The 21892-nt window shown below is 39.3% G+C and overlaps 2 protein-coding genes across 4 annotated transcripts in view; one reads left to right on the top strand and one right to left on the bottom strand.

Annotated features, from left to right (window-relative positions):
• Nucleotides 1–14338, top strand: part of LOC127942576 (uncharacterized) — a 104999-nt gene extending 90661 nt beyond the window's left edge. Inside the window, exon 2 of the mRNA XM_052538384.1 lies at nt 14290–14338. The gene's annotated coding sequence lies outside the window, so the exon portion shown is untranslated. The remainder of the gene's footprint in view (nt 1–14289) is intronic.
• Nucleotides 1–21892, bottom strand: part of LOC127942566 (myosin heavy chain, fast skeletal muscle-like) — a 46847-nt gene that overhangs the window by 1766 nt on the left and 23189 nt on the right. Inside the window, exons 1-40 of one of the 3 annotated variants that reach the window (XM_052538369.1) lie at nt 19196–19216; nt 18909–18959; nt 15526–15738; nt 15263–15406; nt 15028–15184; nt 13072–13099; nt 12538–12649; nt 12369–12461; nt 12213–12276; nt 12003–12101; nt 11816–11919; nt 11487–11625; nt 11286–11404; nt 11010–11159; nt 10751–10921; nt 10369–10675; nt 10020–10090; nt 9849–9936; nt 9652–9769; nt 7307–7430; nt 7078–7214; nt 6733–6988; nt 6405–6647; nt 6143–6319; nt 5902–6047; nt 5723–5813; nt 5228–5617; nt 4951–5077; nt 4697–4815; nt 4425–4621; nt 4159–4342; nt 3912–4077; nt 3701–3825; nt 3284–3592; nt 2970–3173; nt 2749–2874; nt 2435–2605; nt 2247–2351; nt 2068–2163; nt 1820–1951 (exon numbers count right to left, since the gene is read on the bottom strand). In XM_052538369.1, coding sequence (XP_052394329.1) covers nt 1820–1951; nt 2068–2163; nt 2247–2351; nt 2435–2605; nt 2749–2874; nt 2970–3173; nt 3284–3592; nt 3701–3825; nt 3912–4077; nt 4159–4342; nt 4425–4621; nt 4697–4815; nt 4951–5077; nt 5228–5617; nt 5723–5813; nt 5902–6047; nt 6143–6319; nt 6405–6647; nt 6733–6988; nt 7078–7214; nt 7307–7430; nt 9652–9769; nt 9849–9936; nt 10020–10090; nt 10369–10675; nt 10751–10921; nt 11010–11159; nt 11286–11404; nt 11487–11625; nt 11816–11919; nt 12003–12101; nt 12213–12276; nt 12369–12461; nt 12538–12649; nt 13072–13099; nt 15028–15184; nt 15263–15406; nt 15526–15726 — 5790 coding nt within the window. In that variant the 5' untranslated portion in view covers nt 15727–15738; nt 18909–18959; nt 19196–19216. Of the gene's footprint in view, nt 1–1819; nt 1952–2067; nt 2164–2246; nt 2352–2434; nt 2606–2748; nt 2875–2969; nt 3174–3283; nt 3593–3700; nt 3826–3911; nt 4078–4158; nt 4343–4424; nt 4622–4696; nt 4816–4950; nt 5078–5227; nt 5618–5722; nt 5814–5901; nt 6048–6142; nt 6320–6404; nt 6648–6732; nt 6989–7077; nt 7215–7306; nt 7431–9651; nt 9770–9848; nt 9937–10019; nt 10091–10368; nt 10676–10750; nt 10922–11009; nt 11160–11285; nt 11405–11486; nt 11626–11815; nt 11920–12002; nt 12102–12212; nt 12277–12368; nt 12462–12537; nt 12650–13071; nt 13100–15027; nt 15185–15262; nt 15407–15525; nt 15739–18908; nt 18960–19195; nt 19217–21892 lie in introns of those variants that run through there. The other 2 variants (XM_052538371.1, XM_052538372.1) reach the window with 2 other exon arrangements.

Raw genomic sequence — 21892 nt, 5'->3', positions numbered from 1 at the left:
CATCAGTAACCAATTCTCCACTGATGATAACTTCATAACAACTAATATACACTCTCTCTCCTCCTTCTCTCCAATCCTACTACTTGTTCACTTGATCATATCCCCACTCACCTCCTTCAAGCCATTTCTTCTTCAGTCATACCTTCACTTACTCACATTATCAGCACCTCTCTTCGCTCTGGTAAATTTCCCTCAGCATTTAAGCAGGCTTGGGTAAGCCCACTGCTTAAGAAACCATCTCTAAATCCAGCACCAAATCCAGAAAACTACAGACCGCTATCCCTTCTTCCATTCATTGCCAAGACACTTGAGCGAGTTGTGTTCAAGCAACTCTCTATGTTATTTGTACAGAACAACCTCCTGGACAGCAACCAATCTGGCTTCAAAAGCGGTCAATCAACTGAGACTGCTCTGCTCTCGGTTACTGAAGCCCTGCGACTGGCAAGAGCAGCTTCCAAATCCCCAGTACTCATCTTGCTGAATCTGTCTGGTGCTTTTGACACAGTTAATCATCAGATTCTCCTGTCCACCCTCAGAGAGTTGCGCATCTCTGGAACCGCACTCCTGTGGTTGAAGTCCTACCTCTCCGATAGATCGTTCAGGGTGTCTTGGAGGGATGAAGTTTCTAAGTCACAACTTCTTTGTATCGGGGTTCCTCAAGGCTCAGTACTTGGACCACTTCTCTTCTGCATCTACATGACGTCATTAGGATCTGTCATTCAGAAGCATGGCTTTTCCTATCACTGCTATGCTGATGACACTCAACTCTACTTCTCTTTCCAACCAGATGACCCGATGGTAGTTGCTCACATTTCAGCCTGTCTGAGTGACATTTCTAGCTAGATGAATGACCATCACCTTCAGCTCAACCTTAATACGACAGAACTGCTGGTGATTCCAGCTAACCCATTGCTTCACCCCAACTTCTCTATACAGATGGGTTCATCAACCTTCCAGGACAGCCAGAAATCTAGGAGTTGTGATGGATCTTCAGTTAAGCTTCACTGACCACATTGCTACAACGACCCGGTCCTGCAGGTTTGCCTTATACAACATTAGGAAGATTAGACCCTTCCTGTCAGAGCAAGCCACACAACTTCTTGTCCAAGCTCTTGTTCTCTCCAGACTGGACTATTGTAATGCTCTCCTGGCTCTTCCTGCATGTACTGTCAAACCTCTGCAAATGATCCAGAATGCAGCAGCGAGGGTTGTCTTCGATGAGCCAAAAAAGCTCACGTTGCTCCTCTCCTCATCAGGTTACACTGGCTACCAGTAGAGTAGTTGCTTTCATCAAAATCAAGGTACTGATGCTTGTCTAAAAGACGACCACTGGCACGGCACCAACATACCTAAACTCACTAGTTCAAACTTATGCACCCTCCAGAAACTTGCGCTCTGCAAGTGAACAATGCCTTGTTGTGCCATCCCAAAGAAGTTCAAAATCACTCTCACTGATCTTTTCCTGGACTGTGCCCAGCTGGTGGAATGACCTCCCAATCTCAAATTGAGACTTTACTCATTTTCAAAAAACATCTAAAGACTCATCTTTTTGCCAGCAATTGACCAACTAATACTAGCACTTACCTTTACTTGTCTTTCATATTCTTGAAATAGAATAAAAAAAAAAAACATAGCTGCGAGTTCTGTGCTAGACTAACTGAGATTTGTCATGACATTTGTATACTGTTTTTGTTCTCTTGCTGATCCGATTGCTTCTATTGTTCTCATTTGTAAGTCGCTTCGGAGTGTCTGCTAACTGATTAAATGTTAAATAGTATGGGAGTATAGTATGTCGTGGTAGTATAGGTTTGACTTTTACCTTCCCGGCTTCACGGCTCTTGGCTCTCAGCTTGTTGACCTGGGACTCAGAGATATCAGCGCGCTCCTGAGCCTCCTCCAGCTCATGCTGTACCTTCCTGTACCTGGACAGGTGAGTGTTGGCCTGCTCCTCCTGTTAGGATAACACCAGATATCCAACCCCTTTCAGTGCATTGCACTCATGGCACTAAATGTATTGAATAGAAAATGTAAAAACTTCACACTTAGGACATTTGACATTAAACTTACAGCTTCTTCAGCCTGGCGCTTGTAAGCCTTCACTTTCAGCTGCAGCTTGTCTACCAGATCCTGCAGTCGGATCACGTTCTTCTTGTCTTCCTCAGTCTTTGGGTGTAAGTATTGTTCATGGTCTTAGTTGAACTATGTATATTGTAATGAAATTTAAATGTCTAAATCCAGTGTTTTACCTGGTAGGTGAGCTCCTTCACTCTCCTTTCATATTTGCGCACTCCTTTCACAGCATCTGCACCACGTCTCTGTTCAGCTTCAACTTCAGCCTCCAACTCATGCACCTTCAGTAGAGAATTATTTTTGTCACTTGTCAAATCTCTGCCATAGCCAGTTAACCTTACACTGTATTTAGCTTGTAATTTACCCTGGACTCCAGTTTCTGGAGCTGTTTCTTTCCACCCTTCATGGCAAGACTCTCAGCTTCATCCAGACGGTGCTGCAGGTCTTTGACAGTCACCTCCAGGTTCTTCTTCATCCTCTCCAGGTGAGCACTGGTGTCCTGCTCCTTCTTCAGCTCCTCAGCCATCATGGCAGCCTGAAATATGAGCCAATTCAAAAAAACTAGACAATATAGACAGGAATGCCTTCCACGTAAGATCCCTTTGTGACCACATGAAGATAAACAAAGTTAAATGATTGTTAAATTTAGAGTAGATAAAAGAGAATGTAAGTGCTCACATCAGTGATGGCCTTCTTGGCCTTTTCCTCTGCATTTCTGGCCTCCTGGACTGCATCATCCACCTCTCCTTGAACCTGGACCAGATCAGCCTCAAGCTTCTTCTTGGTGTTAATAAGACTTGTATTCTGTGGGATTTAAGCAGGTAGTTTATGTAGTCTACATTTAACTAAACTCTGCTCTCATGTAAACTTAATTTGCTCAGGGTAAAGTTTTTCTGTACTTGTGAGTGCAGCAGTCCCACACGCTCGCTGGCATCCACCAGCTCCTGCTCAGCCACTTTGCGGCCTCTCTCTGTTTGCTCCAGTGCAGCTCTCAGCTCCTCAATCTCTGCTTGCATCAGGTTATTCCTGCGCTCCACCATGGCCACCTGCTCCTTCATGTCCTCCTGTCCTCTGACAGCTTCATCAAGGTGCAGTTGGGCATCCTGTGGCAATGTTCTTTAGTTGTTAGTTGCAGGTCATTCTCAGTTAATTCATGTATAATATTATCATACATTTAATATGCGTTTCAATTCCTCATTCTTCAGAGAGATACCTTGAGTTGTCCTTGGACGTTCCTGAGCTGTTTCTGGGCCTCAGCAGCCTGGCGGTTGGCATGACTCAGCTGGATCTCCATCTCATTCAGATCTCCCTCCATCTTCTTTTTGACTCTCAGGGCATCATTTCTGCTCCGGACCTCAGAGTCCAGAGTGCTCTGCATGGAATCAATCACTCTTTGGCTGTTCCTCTTGATCTGTTCCATCTCCTCATCCTTCTCAGCAAGCTTCCTGTCAATCTCACTCTTCACCTGGTTCAGCTCCAGCTGTACACGAAGAATCTTCGACTCTTCATGCTCCAGGGTGCCCTGATGGATAGTAGTCAATAGTAGGAATTGTGACATACTGACAGGAAAGTGATGTAATGCTCAACATGTTAGGAAATTAAATGATTTGACAGTTTTAAGTTACAATACTTCAGCTTCTTCAAGAGCAGCCTGGATCTCTGATTTCTCAGACTCCACTGTCTTCTTTGCCTTTTCCAGTTCATGAATGCTCTTTCCAGTCTCTCCTAGCTGCTCAGTGAGGTCAGAAATCTCCTCTAAAGGGTTTTAAAAAGAAGAATTGTAAAACTTTCTGTTTTAATGTGTCTTTTATCCTTTATTTACGAATAAAAGTGTAATTTACGTTGCAGATTCTTGTTCTCCCTCTTCAGGGTCTCAAGATGATCAAGAGCTTCTTCGTAGGAGTTCTTCATTTTGAACAGCTCAGTGCTGAGAGAACGAGCTTCTTTCTGAGCACCTTCTAGTTCAGCCTGGCTTTCCTCATACTTCTGTTTCCACTCTGCTAGGACCTAGGAAAAAGGTACTTATTGTTAATTAGCCAAGTCTATGGATCCAGGTTTAGATTAGAAGATTATCTGCATCTTTTTCACTTTGTCAAAGTTTCTCTGCTTCTTGTCAAGGTTGGCAGCCAATGAATTTGCCCTCTCCACATCAATCATGAGGTCCTCTACTTCACCCTGCAGTCTCTGTTTGGTCTTTTCCAGTGAGGCACACTTGGAGTTCACCGCTTCAATGGATTCTTCAGCATCCTGCAGACGCTGGGCAAGCTTTTTCCTGAAGAGAGTGATATTAAATGATGAAATATTACTAATATTTGTGAAATTAAATGTAGTGTGCTGGAGACATTTTTATTTACTTGGATTCCTCAAGCTCCTCGGTCCGCTGGATTGCATCAGTCTCATATTTGGTTCTCCATTGAGCCACCTCACTGTTGGCCTTAGACATTCCCCGCTGGAGTTCAGCTTTGGCCTCTTGCTCCTCCTCATACTGCTCTCTGAGCAAGTCACAGTCATGACGGGCAGACTGAACCGCATGGGCCAGAGCATTCTTGGCCTTGAAGTCAAAAGTGAAAAAACAATCAGCTATACATAGTACCAGATAATATATATATATATATTAGGTACACACCTTAACCTCTTCTTCAATATGTCTCTTGAGTTCCTCAATCTGTTGAGTGTAAGCCTGTTTGACTCTTGTCAGTTGAGAAACAAGGGCTTCTTTCTCTTCCAGTTGACGGCTAAATTCACCTAGTATGAGACACTGTATAGTTTATCAAATAGTCACAGAAGAGTTGTATGATGTCAGTAATGCGGGGTTGAATCACTTTTGTTTTTGCACAGTTCTGTGGCATTGTGTGTATGGTATATTTAGTATTTACATACCATTTTCAGTTTGGAGCCTTGCCTTCTGGGCATTTAAATCATTAAGTTGGCGTACAAACTCATCATTTTTTGACTTTAGCTCACTTGCTTGGTCTTCTATTGTACGGCACATCTTTTCAAGGTTTGCCTACATAAATTAAGAAATATCAAAGGTTGGAAATATCAAACTTTGGAATTTCTTTTGGAAATTGTTAAAATTTCAAGCTGCTAAAGTTAAAGTAGTTTTGTAAAACTGATAATAGATCTTTAAGTTTTAAAAGTTTTCTCAAGATTGTACCTTTGCTTTAGCCACAGCCTCCATGTTGCTTGTCAGGTCATCAATCTCCATCTTGTATTCACTCTTCTCCTTCTCCAGCTTCTGCTTGACCCGCTGGAGGTTGTCGATCTGTTCTCCGAGTTCAGCCACACTGTCTGCCTGCTTCTTTCGGAGAGCTGCAGCTGTAGCTTCATGCTGCAAGGTGGACTCCTCCAGATCACGACGCAACTTCTGGAATTCAGCTTCACGCTTCTTGTTCATCTCAATCTGAGCAGCAGTAGCACCACCAGCTTCCTCAAGCCTCTCGCTGATCTCTTCAAGTTCCCTGGAGAGATCAGCTCTCTGCTTCTCCACTTTAGCACGAGCAGCTCGCTCTGCCTCTATTTCCTCTTCCAGCTCCTCGATACGGGCCTAAAGAAAGTATAAAATAATTTATTCAGTGATTCAGTGATGAGGATTTTCAAAGCTATGCATCTACGTCACAGTTTCACACAGAAAAATTATGGTTGCCATTACTTGAAGTTCTTTGATCTTCTTCTGAAGCTGTGCTCCCAAAGACTGTTCATCCTCAATCTTGCTGAGAAGCTGACTTATCTCAAAGTCCTTCCTGTTTTTAATGTAGTTTTTTTGTAAAATGTGCAAGATACTTATTAATGTGCAGTTGTGCAAAATTATAACATCTGATATCCACTCACTTTTTGATCTTCTCATCTGATTGCTGTTTGTCATTCTCCAGGTCCATTATGGACTCCTGGGCCAGTTTCAGATCACCCTCAAGCTTTCTCTTGGCTCTCTCAAGGTCCATACGGAGCTTCTTCTCTTGTTCCAGTGAGCCCTCAAGCTATTGTGATAGAAACCAGAGCAATAAAATATGAATTGGCAGAAATATTAATTTCCTAATGATTCGCGGTCTTGTTCTAATGCTGAAATTCTTACATCGTCCACTTGCTGCTCAAGCTTTGTCTTAGCTTTAGTCAGAGTGTTGACTTTGTCTTCCTCTGCCTGAAGGTCATCAAGAGTCTGCTGGTGTGCCTCTTGGAGGGCTTTCTTCTCTTTGGTCAGCTTGGCAATGCTCTCATCCTGAGAGGCCATCTCCTCTGTCAGGTTTTTCACCTACATGGAAGCATTGTTTACTGCTTTCATTCTCAAGAACCTGAATCACAATCAGCAGTATGAAGATAGAATACAAAATACTGACTTTATTTTCTGTAGCATGTTTCTCCTTCTCCACTTTTGCCAAGGTGAGCTCCAGGTCATCGATGTCTTTCTTCAGCTCGGAGCATTCATCCTCCAGTTTCCTCTTCTTGGCAGTCAGTTCAGCATTGATTTCCTCCTCATCCTCCAGTCTCTCGTTTGTCTCTTTGAGTTTGGCCTCGAGCTGGATCTTGCTTTTGATGAGCCCTTCACATCTCTCCTCAGCATCAGAGAGGTTTTCAGATTCCTGTTCATTCACATGGATATCGTTTATTACTTATGCTCATAGCTATCGGATCCATATTAGGATAAATAAGAACTGAAATACTCACAGAAGCTACTTGCAGTTGAAGGTCGTTTTTCTCCTGAATAAGTGATACCATTTTCTCCTCAAGCTCCTTCTTTTTAGCTAATGCCTTTGTTAAATCTTCTTTCATTTTCTCAAAGTTCTCTTTCATTGCTGCCATTTCTTTCTCAGTCTCTGCACTTTTTAGAAGAGGCTTAATCTTGAAATACAGCTTCATCCATGGCCAATGTTTGACATTCATGAAAGAGCGGATGTTGTATTGGATGGCAAAAATTGACTCTCTGTGGAAGCGAGTTTTTGTTTTTTGTTTGTCCAAAATCTTAAGCTTTATTTATTTTCTTGTTAATCAAATCATTTAAATTTTACTCACCTCCTCTCCATCATCTTTACAAACTCCCTTCTCATGAGGAAGCCACGACAAAGAGCCTGAGTCATGGTAACCAGCGTTGCTAGTTTGTCATCTCTCATCTCCTCAAGAGTACCCAACAGACCAGCTTTAAAGAACACCTGTACAAATAAAATAATGTACAAATAAAGTAGTATGTTATGGAAGCCATTCCATGTAGATTTGAGTTTAGTCATTTGTTGTTGTAGCTCACTTTTGTGTGTCCAAACTTGTATTGGGTGTGGTCAACATCAATAGAGCCCAAGAGTTTCTCTGAAGCCTTTTTGTTGTCAATGAATTGTCCCTCAGGGATGACACTAGCATTTAATACTTTGTATCTAGAGGACATTTAGGGGAGAGTCATGCACTCAAAAAAAACCTCTTTGGCTGAACATTATTAAATCATGGAGAGTGGTTCCACATTTTTGTACCATGTTATTTGAACATGAATAAATCAAGTTATTAGGACATGTCTACATTTAGTTGAGTTTACTCAGTTTGCTTTAATTCATCCTACATGAAATATCTGAGAAGAGATAATGTGTTTACATCATGTAGAAGCACTGTCCATGCAAGTTTAGCCAAAGAGCTATACAAACATTATAAGATATTACTTTTCTTGACACATATAATGTTAGTTGTTGGTGGTTTAAGGATGGTACTATGTGTACATCATGCACTAGCACTCTCATTGGAGAAGTTTTTTTTTTCAATTAAAGTATATTAGACTTTTCTTTTTAGTCCTCAACCCAACCAGACACTCCTTTACCACAGTGGTAACTCGCACAAAATACACCAATAGAAAGTATTTTAAAATCACCACATATTAGAGCATTAGACATGAAAAAGTCCCTGTTATTACATCTCTCTAAAAAATGCATAATATAACACTTTATTTCAACATTTTCTCTCCCCATATCCAGTTTTGTTTAAAGCATGATGGGAAGTTTAAAACTTATTTTGAGGTACTTTATTAGGGTGGCCATATGCGCCATTCATACGGGACACATCCCAGCCAGTATTTTAATAATGGCTAAAATATCCAGGTTTTTGCTATTTGCACTGTGCAGGTTGATCGTTGTGTAACATTCATAAGAGCTACAAAGAGCAGAGCAGACAGCTCCTTATGATTTCGAATCTCTTTCACGTGTTTGTTCGTTTCATTTGACTTGAAGCATTGTAGCGCACTGTTTTTTTGGATTTGTGCGCAGCGACGCTTCAAGTCAATCGAACGAACAAACACATGCGCATATTTGCATCGCTTTGATTGTTCCCTCTAGATCTCACCTTCTCACAAGCAGCCCCATGATTGGTCGATTATGTACAATACCTGCATGTTATTGGTCAACTGTTATTGGGTAGGTGCTCTGGATGTTTTAGCCAATATTAAAATCCTGGCCAGGACATGTCCTGTATGAACGGCATATATAGCTACCCTATACTTGATTGAAACATGTTCTTTCAAAATGGAAACATCGAGTTAAGCCAAAAAGCAACCATTTCAAGTCAGTTTAAAAAGATGCAGTCATGAGCTGATGTTTGAATGACAAACCTGATGTATGGTGGTAAATCAAAATGAACTGTTTAAACGTCACGTATCATAAAAATGTGACTTTTCCAGGCTTTAAGTACTATAATCAGGTCCTAGGTGCATCTAACAACCAAGGAAACGTGAAAAAGTTTAATCCAGTAATTTTTTTGGTAAGCCTTTTCCTCCAATCATCTGAAAAAAACACGTGCATCTGGTTTAGCTTCCTTTTTGACGTGGCAAAGGGATCTCATTGTAATATTATTGTCCCTTTATCTGTAAGTATCCACCCATGGTACCATCATTTTGATTTTGCAAGCAACAGTGGTGTACCAGCTTTAATACCATGGTGAAAGTTTGAGCAAAACATGCTAACTGTTCTGTCTTTGGTTTCACAGATGAGCACAGAACACTATTTAGAGTCCCAGCCTCAGAGGAGACAAGAGAGCAGTGGATTTAATAATTTATTTACTATGTGCTGCCACACAGATATAAAATAAATATGCAATTTATTTCCCAGCTGTTTAGCTTCACAGACATAACTGACTTGTTATGTCGTAAACTTGTGTGTGAATATATCTAAAGTAAGTGTAAACTAATATGATTTAAAACGCATGATTTCAGCATGATAAACACGATAAACAGAACTAAAACAGATGGTTTTAGCAGGTACTAGCTGTAATGGTGCAGCTCTATTCTGGAAAAGGGGGCGGGGAGCATCAGCTCATTTGCATTTAAAGAGACAGGCCCGTAAAACAGTGTGTTTCTGCTTCCACTCAAAATAGGCATTTTCAAAGTGAAATGGTAAATGATCTGTGGAGTATTTTGAGCTGAAACTTCACAGATAAATTTTGGGGACACCAGAGACTTATATTACATATTGTAAAAAAATGCATAATATGTCTCCTTTAAATAAAGTGAACAGCATCAAAAATATCTTTTTTTTTTAGTGTTCTCGTGAAGTATATAAGATGGGTATGAAAAGGTGATGCATCATCTCAAATAAGGAGGTTGCAAAAAGGTGTCTTTACCTCTGCTTGAAGTCACCGTAGAGGATTCTGCTGGGGAAACCCTTCCTGCAGATTCTGATACCCTCCAGCACACCATTACACCTGAGCTGGTGGATAACCAGGAAGTTCTCCATCAGACCTGCAATGCAAATGTTTTTAAGGTTCCAGAGATATTTTCAAAACTTTCATACATTTGAGTCTTCAGAGATCAAGTTTACCTGGAGTCTTGGACTCATTAGGAATCAAGCAGCGCACAAAGTGAGGGTGAGTGCTCCTCAGGTTAGTCATCAGCTTACCCAGGTTCTCCTGTGGAAATGTTTATGCCATTTATTCCAGTGTTTAATAGAGAAGACATTCACATCCTTCATTAAAAGAGAGAATCTGTTTACCCTAAAAAGTGCAGACACCGTCTGGAAGGAACCACCCTTCTTCTTGCCTTTCTTTCCGCCACCGCCCTCAGCTGTTTTATATCAATAACATAAGTTTTTTTTTTAATTTGTTGATATTGTGTTGCATTCAATTAACCCCTTCAATCAACCTCAATTTAAATATTGTTGAATCTAATTGTTCTCTTGCATATATTTACTTCATACTTTGAAACCTTTTTAAATATGTGACCACATAGATGGCTGCATTTTAAGAATCTTATTATTTTCTCAGTTTTTGTATATGCATGGGCCTTGTACATAATTAAAACACAAAGTCATTGAGGAAATGCAAATGTTTGTATGTTCATACCATCTGCTCCTGCATGTGCGACATACAGGAAGGACAGCAGTTTCATCGATGACTTTTGGTAAAGTTGCACCACAGAGTCGTTCAGTGGATCCTTGTTCTTGTCCAGCCAGCCGACGATGTTGTAGTCCACAGTGCCGGCGTAGTGCACCAGAGAGAAGTGGGCCTCGGCCTTACCTTTGGCAGGCTTGGGCTTCTGGAAGGCAGCAGTTTTACCCAGATGCTGATCATGCAGCTTGTTTTTGAAGCTTGTGTCTGTAGCCTTGGGGAACATGCACTCCTCTTCAAGGATGGAGAAGATGCCCATTGGCTGTTGAAGAAATATACAATCTCAAGTACAGACACAATGTGAATAGTAAATTTAATTTACAGAATATCCTCTTACCTTCTCAATGAGCTCAATGCAGGCAGCCAAGTCCATACCAAAGTCAATGAACTCCCATTCAATGCCTTCTTTCTTGTATTCCTCTTGCTCCAGAACGAACATATGGTGGTTGAAGAACTGTTGCAGTTTCTCATTTGTGAAGTTGATGCATAGCTGTTCCAAGCTGTTGAACTGATAATTCAACAAAAGCAAGTTCTCACTGCCTACTGCAATCTTTTATATCTTGATTCTTACAGAGACATTAATGACTGATGCTCACATCGAAGATTTCAAATCCAGCGATGTCCAGCACACCAATGAAGAACTGTCTAGGCTGCTTCGTGTCCAGCATCTCATTGATTCGTATGACCATCCACAAGAACATTTTCTCATAGACAGACTTGCAAAGAGCAGAGACTGCGTTGTTCACCTGAGAAATTCAAAGATCAGTGTAATTGCTATTAGTGTAACTTTCTGAAGTATGAATGTCTCTTATGAATGTTTTTGGGACATTTCTAGTTTTTTTTTTTCATCTATTGAGAAGGTAAGTGATCACCTGTGGTACTGTCTGGCCTTTGGTCACCATCTCATTCCCGACCTTCACTCTGGGGAAGCACAGAGCTTTCAGCATGTCAGCGGAGTTGAGGCCCATGAGGTAAGCGATTTTATCGGCCACTGAGGACGTACAGATTTATGAATTATTGTTGCTAATGGAGTCCATGTTTGCATGCTAATAAGTGCTAATAAAACACCTTACCCTCAGTGCCATCAGGTTCAGCCTGCTCCTCTCTCTGCTTCTGTTTGAACTTCATGTTCCCATGATGCATCACAGCACCTGTTAGCTTGTAGATGCTGAATTTCTCATCAGCAGTGAAGCCCAGAATGTCAATGGCAGTCTGTTTTTACACAGACCAAATAAATTGCAAATTATTTGCTATAGAGCCAAAAGAGAAACATATTTCTTGTTGTATGTCATGCAGTATTCAGGGTATGCTGGTGTTTTTCTGATGTTCATTTCCTGAGAAATATTGCAAATAATATGAAACATTACCACTACTACTAATAATAATGCAGCTGTCCACATACATCTGTGGCAATGAACTCCTCGACATCATTGATGCTCTTGACAGTGATTTCACCCTGGCTGATCATTGGATAGTCATAAGGGTTGGTGGTGATGAGCAAGGCCTCTATAAAGAGTTGATGTGCAGCATGTTAACAGTGCTCTTACACTAGGAATTAACTGAAACACACAATCCTGTGGATTTCTCACCGAGCAGCTCTGGCTTGTGTCCAGTCATGAGCTGGTAGAAGATGTGGTAACTCCTCTCAGCCGACAGCTGGAATGTCACTCTCGACTTTTCTAACAGATCTTTCAAAGAAAAAAAAAAAAAAGAAAAAAAAAAGATATTTGAGTCCAATTGATTGATCCCTCCATTACCCTCCAAATAAAAAATGTTTGGCTTAAAACAAGTTGACTCACAAGTTTCAATATCAGCTGAGGCCAGTTTTCCAGTGGTCGCAAAGTGAATTCTGATGAATTTACCCTACAGAGAGGAAATATTCATCTTAGATTTTCCCATATTTGGAATTTGAACTGAATTTGTATAAAGCATTTCATTTGACTTCAGTAACTTACAAAACGAGAGGAGTTGTCATTCCTTACAGTCTTGGCATTTCCATAAGCCTCCAGAAGAGGGTTGGCTGCAATGATTTGATCCTCTAGCGACCCCTGGTGAGTATTTAAGTAATTTCATCATGTAGAATTATTCTGTCACTCTACTTTGGCTGTTGCTTGATTTAGTCACCTGCATTTTGCCGGGGACAGGTTCTGCCTTCTTGGGTCCAGATACAGCAATTGTCGCAAAGTACTGGATCACACGTTTGGTGTTGACAGTCTTTCCTGCACCAGATTCTCCACTGAGTAGATGTGTTAAAGATGGGAAGTTAGAAATGGCTTGTTTAATAAATTTTCTTTTATGTAAATACATTAGCTTTCATGTAACTTCTTTAAAAACCATAATCGTCAGGCACTACATTTACACGCACATTTAAAAGCCACATAAGATGTGAAACATGCTTTGTATGTACATGCTTTGTTTTAGCAGCATGGTCTTAAACTTGTATATTTCCAATACATTCCTTTTAGAATAATGTTTTTGAATTGACGTGCACGTAAGCCACAGCTTACTCTCAATCAAATTAACAGCTTTTACTTTTACATTTCATAGTGCTGCTTTCTGCAAAAAGGGTTAGGGTTAGGGTAATAAGCAGTTTTCTCACATGCATTTAAAAATAGAACTACTTCGACAAAAAACATTTAACTATCATAGTCTACTTACGTAATCAGGATAGACTGATTCTCCCTGTCTGAAACAAGTTTATAGTGTTATTTTAAGTGAAACCACTAAACAGATTTTCCCACTTTTTTTTAATTTAAATGATAAATTTAACAAACAAAATAAAGGCAGGCTCAGGATAAACACAAAATAAGCACACTTCATCCTTAATGTGTTACTGCATGCGATTCATTTTACCATCCATAATGCATTCAAATTATTTAATGCCGTTAACGCTAAATTACTGAAGCACAATTTGTATTCTAACCCTTTAACCCAATTGTCCTTCTCTGCTTGCGATCAGATCAATTTAATCTAAACTCCGGTAAAGTTTTCAGTCCAAAGATCCGGAAAGCGAATGTGTTCAAACAATCCGTCCAAAACAGTGCTAATACAGAGGAAATCAGGCTGATTACATTAGAGATTGCAGAGCTCTGTCATAGTGATTGTCTTTGAAGAGCATGAGCCCTCAAACGTCACACTGTGTGAAGTACAGACTGAACGGATTGTCAACATCCCACCGCTGTATGGCCAGATGAGATGCAAACTACAGTGTCTCGACTGGATAACCAGTCTCGCTATTAAAGTTTTAATAGATGAAGACTGCAATCAAGGTAAAGTTGATTATACAAGCTACAGGTAGTCCAAAATGCAGCAGCTAGAGTCCTTACCAGGTCAAGAAAATATGATCATATTACCCCAATTTACAGTCTCTGCACTGGCTACCTATTAAGTTCCGTATCAGTTACAAATTATCATTACTTACCTATAAGGCCCTAAATGGTTTAGCTCCTGCGTACCTAACTAGCCTTCTACCACGCTACAACCCATCACGCACGCTAAGGTCACAAAACGCTGGACTTTTGGTCGTTCCTAGGATAGCAAAGTCCACTAGAGGTAGAGCTTTTTCACATTTGGCTCCCAAACTCTGGAATAGCCTTCCTGATAATGTTCGGGGTTCAGACACACTCTCTCTGTTTAAATCTAGATTAAAAACACATCTCTTTCGCCAAGCATTCGAATAATGCATCTCTTAAATTGTGAGTGTAGTTGTATCTGATCAAATGTGCATTTTTATTCATTAGCTTGGGTTAAACTAATTAATTTTACTTTGTTGGATCAGCAGCTATGCTAATGATGTCTCTATTTGTTTCTATGTTTTGCCACAGGATCTTAATCCCGTGGTAACTAGGATTTACACAAGCTCCAGTCTGGATCCAGAACACCTGAGAAGAGATGATGCTGACCCTCAGAGGACCTCAGATGATGCTAAACCTTAAATTAACAAACAGAACTAACAAATATTGCTACAAGTGTGACTGCATCATATAATAATTGCTGTTAATAATGTTCATCGTCTGGCTGACTACATCTTGTATTAATTTTGTGTGCTGTCATACACACACAAACTGACAGTCACCACTTATAAGCTACTACTAAATATTGTAGAAACATAATTTTCTGTAAAGTTGCTTTGTAATGATTTGTATAGTAAAAAGCATTGTATTTTTTTTTTTTGGCATCTCCATGTGGCCCTTTTCGTTTTAGTAACTTGACAGTATACATATGTATACATATTATAACATTTTGATTTTGTTTCTTTCAAATGTGCTTATAGGCCCCTTTGGTGTCCTTTTGGAGTTTGTAAGTGTCCTTTTTTGGAAAGACATTTAAATTTATCTTGAAAAAAGCTTGCCAAAAAAAAAAAAAGATTTTTGAGAAACACAAAAATCAAAAGTTTTGGTTTACTTTGGTGGATATAGCAAATGATTACAAAATAAATATTTGAAACAAGATAAATGGTCTATGCTTAATTTCATGAAGTGTGTGATTAATCACAGAAAAAGGGTGTGATTTAATTAGATAAAAAAATGTAATTGATTGACAGCCCTACTTCTAAGCAAATCTAATTATTTTATTTGTTTGCTAATTGGATTGAAAATTTATATCCCCACTTACCAGTGAGCATGAACTGGTAGGCGTTGTCGGAGATGGAGAAGATGTGAGGTGGGGCTTCAACCCTCTTTTTGCCTCTGTATCCAGCCACAACAACTGAGTCGTACACTGGGAGCCACTTGTAGGGATTGACAGTGACGCAGAACAAGCCAGAGTAGGTCTGAAACAGAGATAGAGAGTCCAGTTTTCAGGGCTGTCGCCCTATACTAGGAGTAAAACATGATTAACTCAGACTTACGTAGATCATCCATGCTGCATAACGCTCTTTAAGGTTATAGAGCACAGTAGGCTCATTGAGGTGGGTCATCATGGCCATGTCCTCAATTTTGTCAAACTTGGGAGGATTCATGGGGAAGATTTCATCTTCTTTTACCGTGAGTGTCTAAAAAGTTTTCAGCAAGGGTGAGATATTTACTAAAAATGTATATGTTTTATTCACGTGACATAGCATCATGCAAATTTGTTTTACAGAAGATCAACACTTTTTCTGAGTGTACTTACTTTCCCACAGAGAGTTTTGACAGTAGCTTTGCCACCTTCTTTACTAATAAGAGTACCCTTGAGGTATATCTCTTCTGGCTCTGACACGAAGAATGCCGTTTTGGCATCAAAAGGGGCAGTCTGAGCCTCGATTCTCTCTCTTTCTGGCTTCCGGAGGAAAATAGCCGCCGGGCCGAAACACTCCATTTCACCATCTCCCATGATTTCGGTTTACTGTGACAAATGACAACAGAGAGAATGTTTAAAGAAAACAGTCTCACAACATGGTATAATAAGTAAGGTGCGCAGCTGTGGCCTAATGGTTAGAGACTTGGACTTGTAATCGGAAGGTCGCAGGTATGAGGTTGCTCGCCGGGTGCTGGATATATAGCTGCGCAATGCTCCAGGGGTGTGTTCACTTCTCACTGCTGTGTGTGTGCACTTGGATGGGTTAAATGCAGAGCATCAATTCTGAGTATGGGTCACCACACTTGGCAAATGTCACAACTTTCACTTTCACTAAAGAGAACAGCCCGGAAAATTGAGCGCAGCTGGAAGAAAACAAAACTAGAGGTATTTCGTATTGCTTGGCGGGAAAGTAACCTATCCTACAGAAAAGCATTAAAAATGGCTAGATCTGATTAACTGTCATCTCTTTTAGAAGAAAACAAACATAACCACAGACATTCAATACAGTGTGGCTAAATTAATGAAAAATAAAGCATCTACAAGTGTTGACATTTCCCAACAGCACAGCAGTAATGACTTTATGAACTACTTTACTTCTAAGATCGATACTATTAGAGATAAAACTGTAACCATGCCGCCATCAGCTACAGTATCACATCAGACAGTGCACTATAGACCCCCTGAGGAACAGTTCCACTCATTCTCTACTATAGGAGAGGAAGAATTGTATAAACTTGTTAAATCATCTAAACCAACAACATGTATGTTAGACCCTATTCCATCTAAGCTCCTAAAAGAGGTGCTTCCAGAAGTCATAGATCCTCTTCTGACTATTATTTATTCCTCATTGTCATTAGGATATGTCCCCAAAACCTTCAAACTGGCTATTATTAAGCATCTCATAAAAAAAACACAACTTGACCCCAAGGAACTAGCTAATTACAGACTGATATCGTATCTTCCTTTTGTGTCCAAGATACTAGAAAAGGTAGTATCCTAACAATTATATTCCTTCTTAGAGAAAAATGGTTCATGTGAGGATTTCCAGTCAGGATTTAGACCGTATCATACTGAGACTGCTCTCCTTAGAGTTACAAATGACCTGCTATTATCATCTGGTCGTGGTTGTATCTTTCTATTGGTGCTATTGGATCTTAGCCCTGCATTAAACACAATTCAACACAACATTCTTTTGCATAGACTAGAAAACTTTGTTGGCATTAATGGAAGTGCATTAGCATGGTTTAAATCATACTTATTTGAACTCCATCAATTCGTAACAGTGAATGAAGAGGTATCATATCGATCACAAGTGCAGTATGGAGTACCTCAAGGCTCAGTACTAGGGCCGCTACTCTACATGCTTTATATGTTACCCTTGGGAGATATCATCAGGAAACATGGTGTTAGCTTTCACTGTTATGCTGATGATACTCAGCTCTATATTTCTTCACGGCCCAGCAAAATATACCAATTTGAAAAACTAACAGAATGCAAAGTCGATATAAAAAACTGCATGACGAGTAATTTCTTACTGCTAAATTCTGAAAAAAAACAGAGGTGCCTAAAAAACTATAGGACCTAAAAATGGCATGTAATAACCTAGAACACTGTCTAAAACTTGATGGCTACTTGGTCAATTCTTCATCATCAGTTAGGAACCTAGGTGTGCTATTTGATAATAATCTTTCCTTAAAAAGCCATGTTTCTGGAATTTGTAAAACTGCATTTTTCCCTCCCAAAAATATATCTAAATTATGGCCTATGTTCTGAATGTGAAATGCAGAAATGTTAATCCATGTGTTAATGACCTCAAGGTTAGATTATTGTAATGCTTTATTGGGTGGTTGTTCTGCACGCTTAATAAACAAACTACAGCTAGTCCAAAATGCAGCAGCAAGAGTTCTTACTAGAACCAGTAAGTATGACCATATTAGCCCGGTCCTGTCCACACTGCACTGGCTCCCTATCAAACATCGTATAGATTTTAAAATCTTGCTTATTTGAATTTGAATGGTTTAGCACCTCAGTATTTGAGGGAACTCTTATTGCACTATAGTCCTCCATGTCCACTGCTTTCTCAAAACTCTTGCAATTTGATAATACCTAGAATATCAAAAACAACTGCGGATGGCAGATCCTTTTCCTATTTGGCGCCTAAACTCTGGAATAACCTACCTAACATTGTTCGGGAGGCAGACACACTCTTGCAGTTTAAATCTAGATTAAAGACCCATCTCTTTAACCTGGCATACACATAACACACTAATACGCTTCTAATATCCAAATCCGTTAAAGGATTTTTAGGCTGCATTAATTAGGTAAACCGGAACGAGGAACACTTCCCATGACACCCGATGTACTTGCTACATAATTAGAAGAATGGCATATACGCTATTATTAGTCTGTTTATCTCTTATTCCAAGGTCACCGTAGCCAACAGATCCAGTACGTATCCAGACCAGATGGTAGATCAGCACCTAGAAAGGAACTCTACATCCCTGAAAGACAGCCGAGACCAGGACAACTAGAGCCCAGATACAGATCCCCTGTAAAGACCTTGTCTCAGAGGAGCACCAGGACAAGACCACAGGAAACAGATGATTCTTCTGCACAATCTGACTTTGCTGCAGTCTGGAATTGAACTACTGGTTTCGTCTGGTCAGAGGAGAACTGACCCCAACTGAGCCTGGTTTCTCCCAAGGTTTTTTTCTCCATTCTGTCACCGATGGAGTTTCGGTTCCTTGCCGCTGTCGCCTCTGGCTTGCTTAGTTGGGGTCACTTCATCTACAGCGATATCGTTGACTTGATTGCAAATAAATGCACAGACACTATTTAACTGAACAGAGATTACATCACTGAATTCAATGATGAACTGCCTTTAACTATCATTTTGAATTAGTCACACATTATTGTTTTCCTAATGAATGTTGTTCAGTTGCATTGACACAATCTTTTTTGTTTAAAGCGCTATATAAATAAAGGTGACCTGACTTGACTTCCCTGCTATTTGCTATAACCACTGCTATAACACATGAGCGGCTCTCTTCACTCATTAACCATCAAAGATGCACGCTTAAAAATTACAATATGGTACTCCTTTGAGCCAAATGTTTGCCCTAACTGAGTGGGATACATCATTTTCTTTTCTTTTAATGAAAACCAATGATTTAAAAAATGCATATATTATCACTATATAATCACATGCATGATACCTGCTGTCGTGTCCAGAGAGAATGTGTCTGATGGATCTGAGGTAGGAGATGCTAAGAGAAAGGCAAATAATCTATCAATACCATGCAGCAAATATGTGCTTACTCCCAGTAATTCAGTCAGATTAAATTCAAAAGCATGTGGAATATACAGTGCATGTCAATAATGTAAACTCTTAGATATGCTGACTAATTACCATGAGTCAGGGTTATCAACTCTAAAATGCAAAACACTAGTCTGTAATATTAGGTTAGTAGTAGAAGGAGAAAATGATGAGAACCTCACTCACCTTTGAGTTCCAGTCAGTCTTTAGATGATCCTGAAGCAGCGTCTTATATAGACAGAATAATGTTCACTCAGCAGAACACACTCGCTGTATTTGGTCATGTATTTCTAGCTCTGTTTCCATACCAATTTTTGGAACTGAATGTTACATTCATCAATATCATTGCACTGATATCAATATATGCTAGTTAAATTTCCAGCCTTAATTATTGTATTTTAATAATTACATTTTAATAATAATTGTATTTTTTTGGCTTTGTTTATAGGAAATACTGTGTTAGAAAGCATCTTGTAGAACATAAAATATTGATATCTGTTTAAATGAATGCTTCCCTAAGATGGGGTGTATTGACATCCCGATTTATTAAATTAATATTTGAAAATGAGCAACCAATACTGTGATTAAAAATTATACTTGATGTATTTATGGGCATGACTTGTGATCAAGCCCCTTAACCTTGAGAAAGGGTTGTTATGTGAAGGGTATCAGTTACTGGAGTTCAGACATTGTTTGGGTCTTATGTGTAGCACAATCTTCTTCAAGTGCCTTGGCACTACATTAGAGCCCAGTTTAGCTGTGGAGAAGCTCTCAAATGTCACTAGGATACTGTTCCCAGAAGCCTTGGAAGCTTTTTGTGTGATAAAGGAGCAAATTTGAGCAAAGCAGTTGTCATTCATGTCTGTGAAGGTTATGTTAAAGGCCAGCCGCGATCTGGTAGAATAATGCTGCATTGCTGTATAGACAATGAACTATGAAAAAGATTGAGAAATATTGGTAAAATTTGTTTTTATTTTTTGTCAGGTCATATTCCAAAGTAATAACATAAACACAGTTACAAGTAATGCTTTACAAAGCTTTTAATGTTCCTTGTGATTTCAGTTTTACACTCTTCTAATTGCTGTACTAGTCTGTTGGGCTTCAGGTGTTGTTCCCAGAGTTGTAATTCATATTACACTCAATCAAAGTGTTTTTTTTTTTTTGCACTTTTCACAATACACATGGTTTCAAAGCAGCTATGTCATGAGTAATCACTGGATGGTATGACAATATATTAAAATTATACAAGTGTTCCTCCACGTTTAGATCTTGCACAAATATCAGTGCCGCAGTGACTTAATGCATTTATGATTATTGGATGACTAAATCCAAGATCAGTGAGTATTGTGTTATGGTTCTGAGCAGTAATGAAAGCGCTAATGCATGAATGCATCATGAAAGCACCCCTGATTTCTACAGGAGTATCCAGGATGGTGTGGCGTTGGTGTGCCACGTGCTTGTTTTTTCCTTTTTCTAGCAACGACAATGCAATGTGTCCAACCGTCTTTCCTAGTCCTTTTTTGAGAAGATGGCAGGAGGCTGTGGAATAAATTCTAAGATGTTGACACCCTATAAGATGGGAACATGTGGTCAATAAAATTCTAAGGCATCTTTTCCCTAAGGGTGGCCATATTAGGACTTTACACAAATATAGTTGGTCGGTCAGCTATGCCACTGGGGCTTTGCCATTTGTCAGCATAGGTCACAAGCATTATTATGGTATCAAGTTGAAAGCTTGATATCAAACGGTCATTCGATTTAATTTAGTCTGTCTCGGACACCCATATTTGAAAGAATATTGTAGGACACTATTGACTCTTTAGTTGGTCTTCAGTCAAGTTATTAGTCTATAGTTACTGACCATTCCTTTGTTTGGTCGCAATAAAATAATACTTTACATTAGCATTTTCTTTATTTATTAATTTAGGATGTGCTTGTGTTCAGCAGCTTCAGCAGCTGGTATACAGGCATGTTATTCGTGCATTGATTGTACAGCTTTCCTGTTGTTGACATTCAGTAGTGGAAAACACCTGAACAGGACAGGTAACATTGTGTGTGTGTGTGTGTGTGTGTGTGTGTGTGTGTGTGTGTGATACTGGAGAGGTTTGTTGGTATGGGTTGGTTTATGGGTTGGATAATATTGCTGTACAATACGGGTAAGGTTAGGGACAGGTTTGGTGATATGGGTTGGTTAAGGGGTAAATAGTGTACAGTGGTCAGTTTGATTACTATAAGGGAACACGGTTCAATCTGTTTAAATTACATTGTTTTGATAAATGATTAATGGAGTTTTTTTTCTCCCTGATGATGTATGATTTAAGGAATATTCTGTTTAATGATACATTTAGCTACACTATAACCTCCCTTTACACAAACACTGTTACAGCAGCTGAAAGCCCAATGCACATAAAGATACAAAAAATAGTAAATGTTTATAAACATTTACAAATGATGAATGGTCTTAACATTAGAACATTTAACAATTAATTAATCATTTGTTAAAGATGTGTAATTAGGGTGAATTCAGGTCATTTGGGACACATTTTGCCATCAAAATGACTGCTCATAAAGGTACGAATGATTAGTAAACGTTTCTAAATATTTACAAATTATGAAAATTCTCAACTTTAGATTGGATACTGCATAAATTTGAACAAATAATTAATAAATAATTTGTTTTAATGGGAAAATAGTAGAGGTCTACACAACAAATAAAGCCTTTACACAGACCTTTACAGACCGTGATTGAGTTAATGAAAAATATGTTAACATGCATAGTTTTTGAAGTACTTAAAATGACTAATTAATTTGTATTTTCACAACATTTGTAAATGTAAAAATGGGCATTAGCTAATATGTGAACTGAAGTTTTATGACATTTGT

Source organism: Carassius gibelio, chromosome A22, assembly GCF_023724105.1.
Source record: "Carassius gibelio isolate Cgi1373 ecotype wild population from Czech Republic chromosome A22, carGib1.2-hapl.c, whole genome shotgun sequence".
NCBI classification, from domain to species: domain Eukaryota; kingdom Metazoa; phylum Chordata; class Actinopteri; order Cypriniformes; family Cyprinidae; genus Carassius; species Carassius gibelio.
This window is presented reverse-complemented; position numbering and strand designations above follow the sequence as displayed.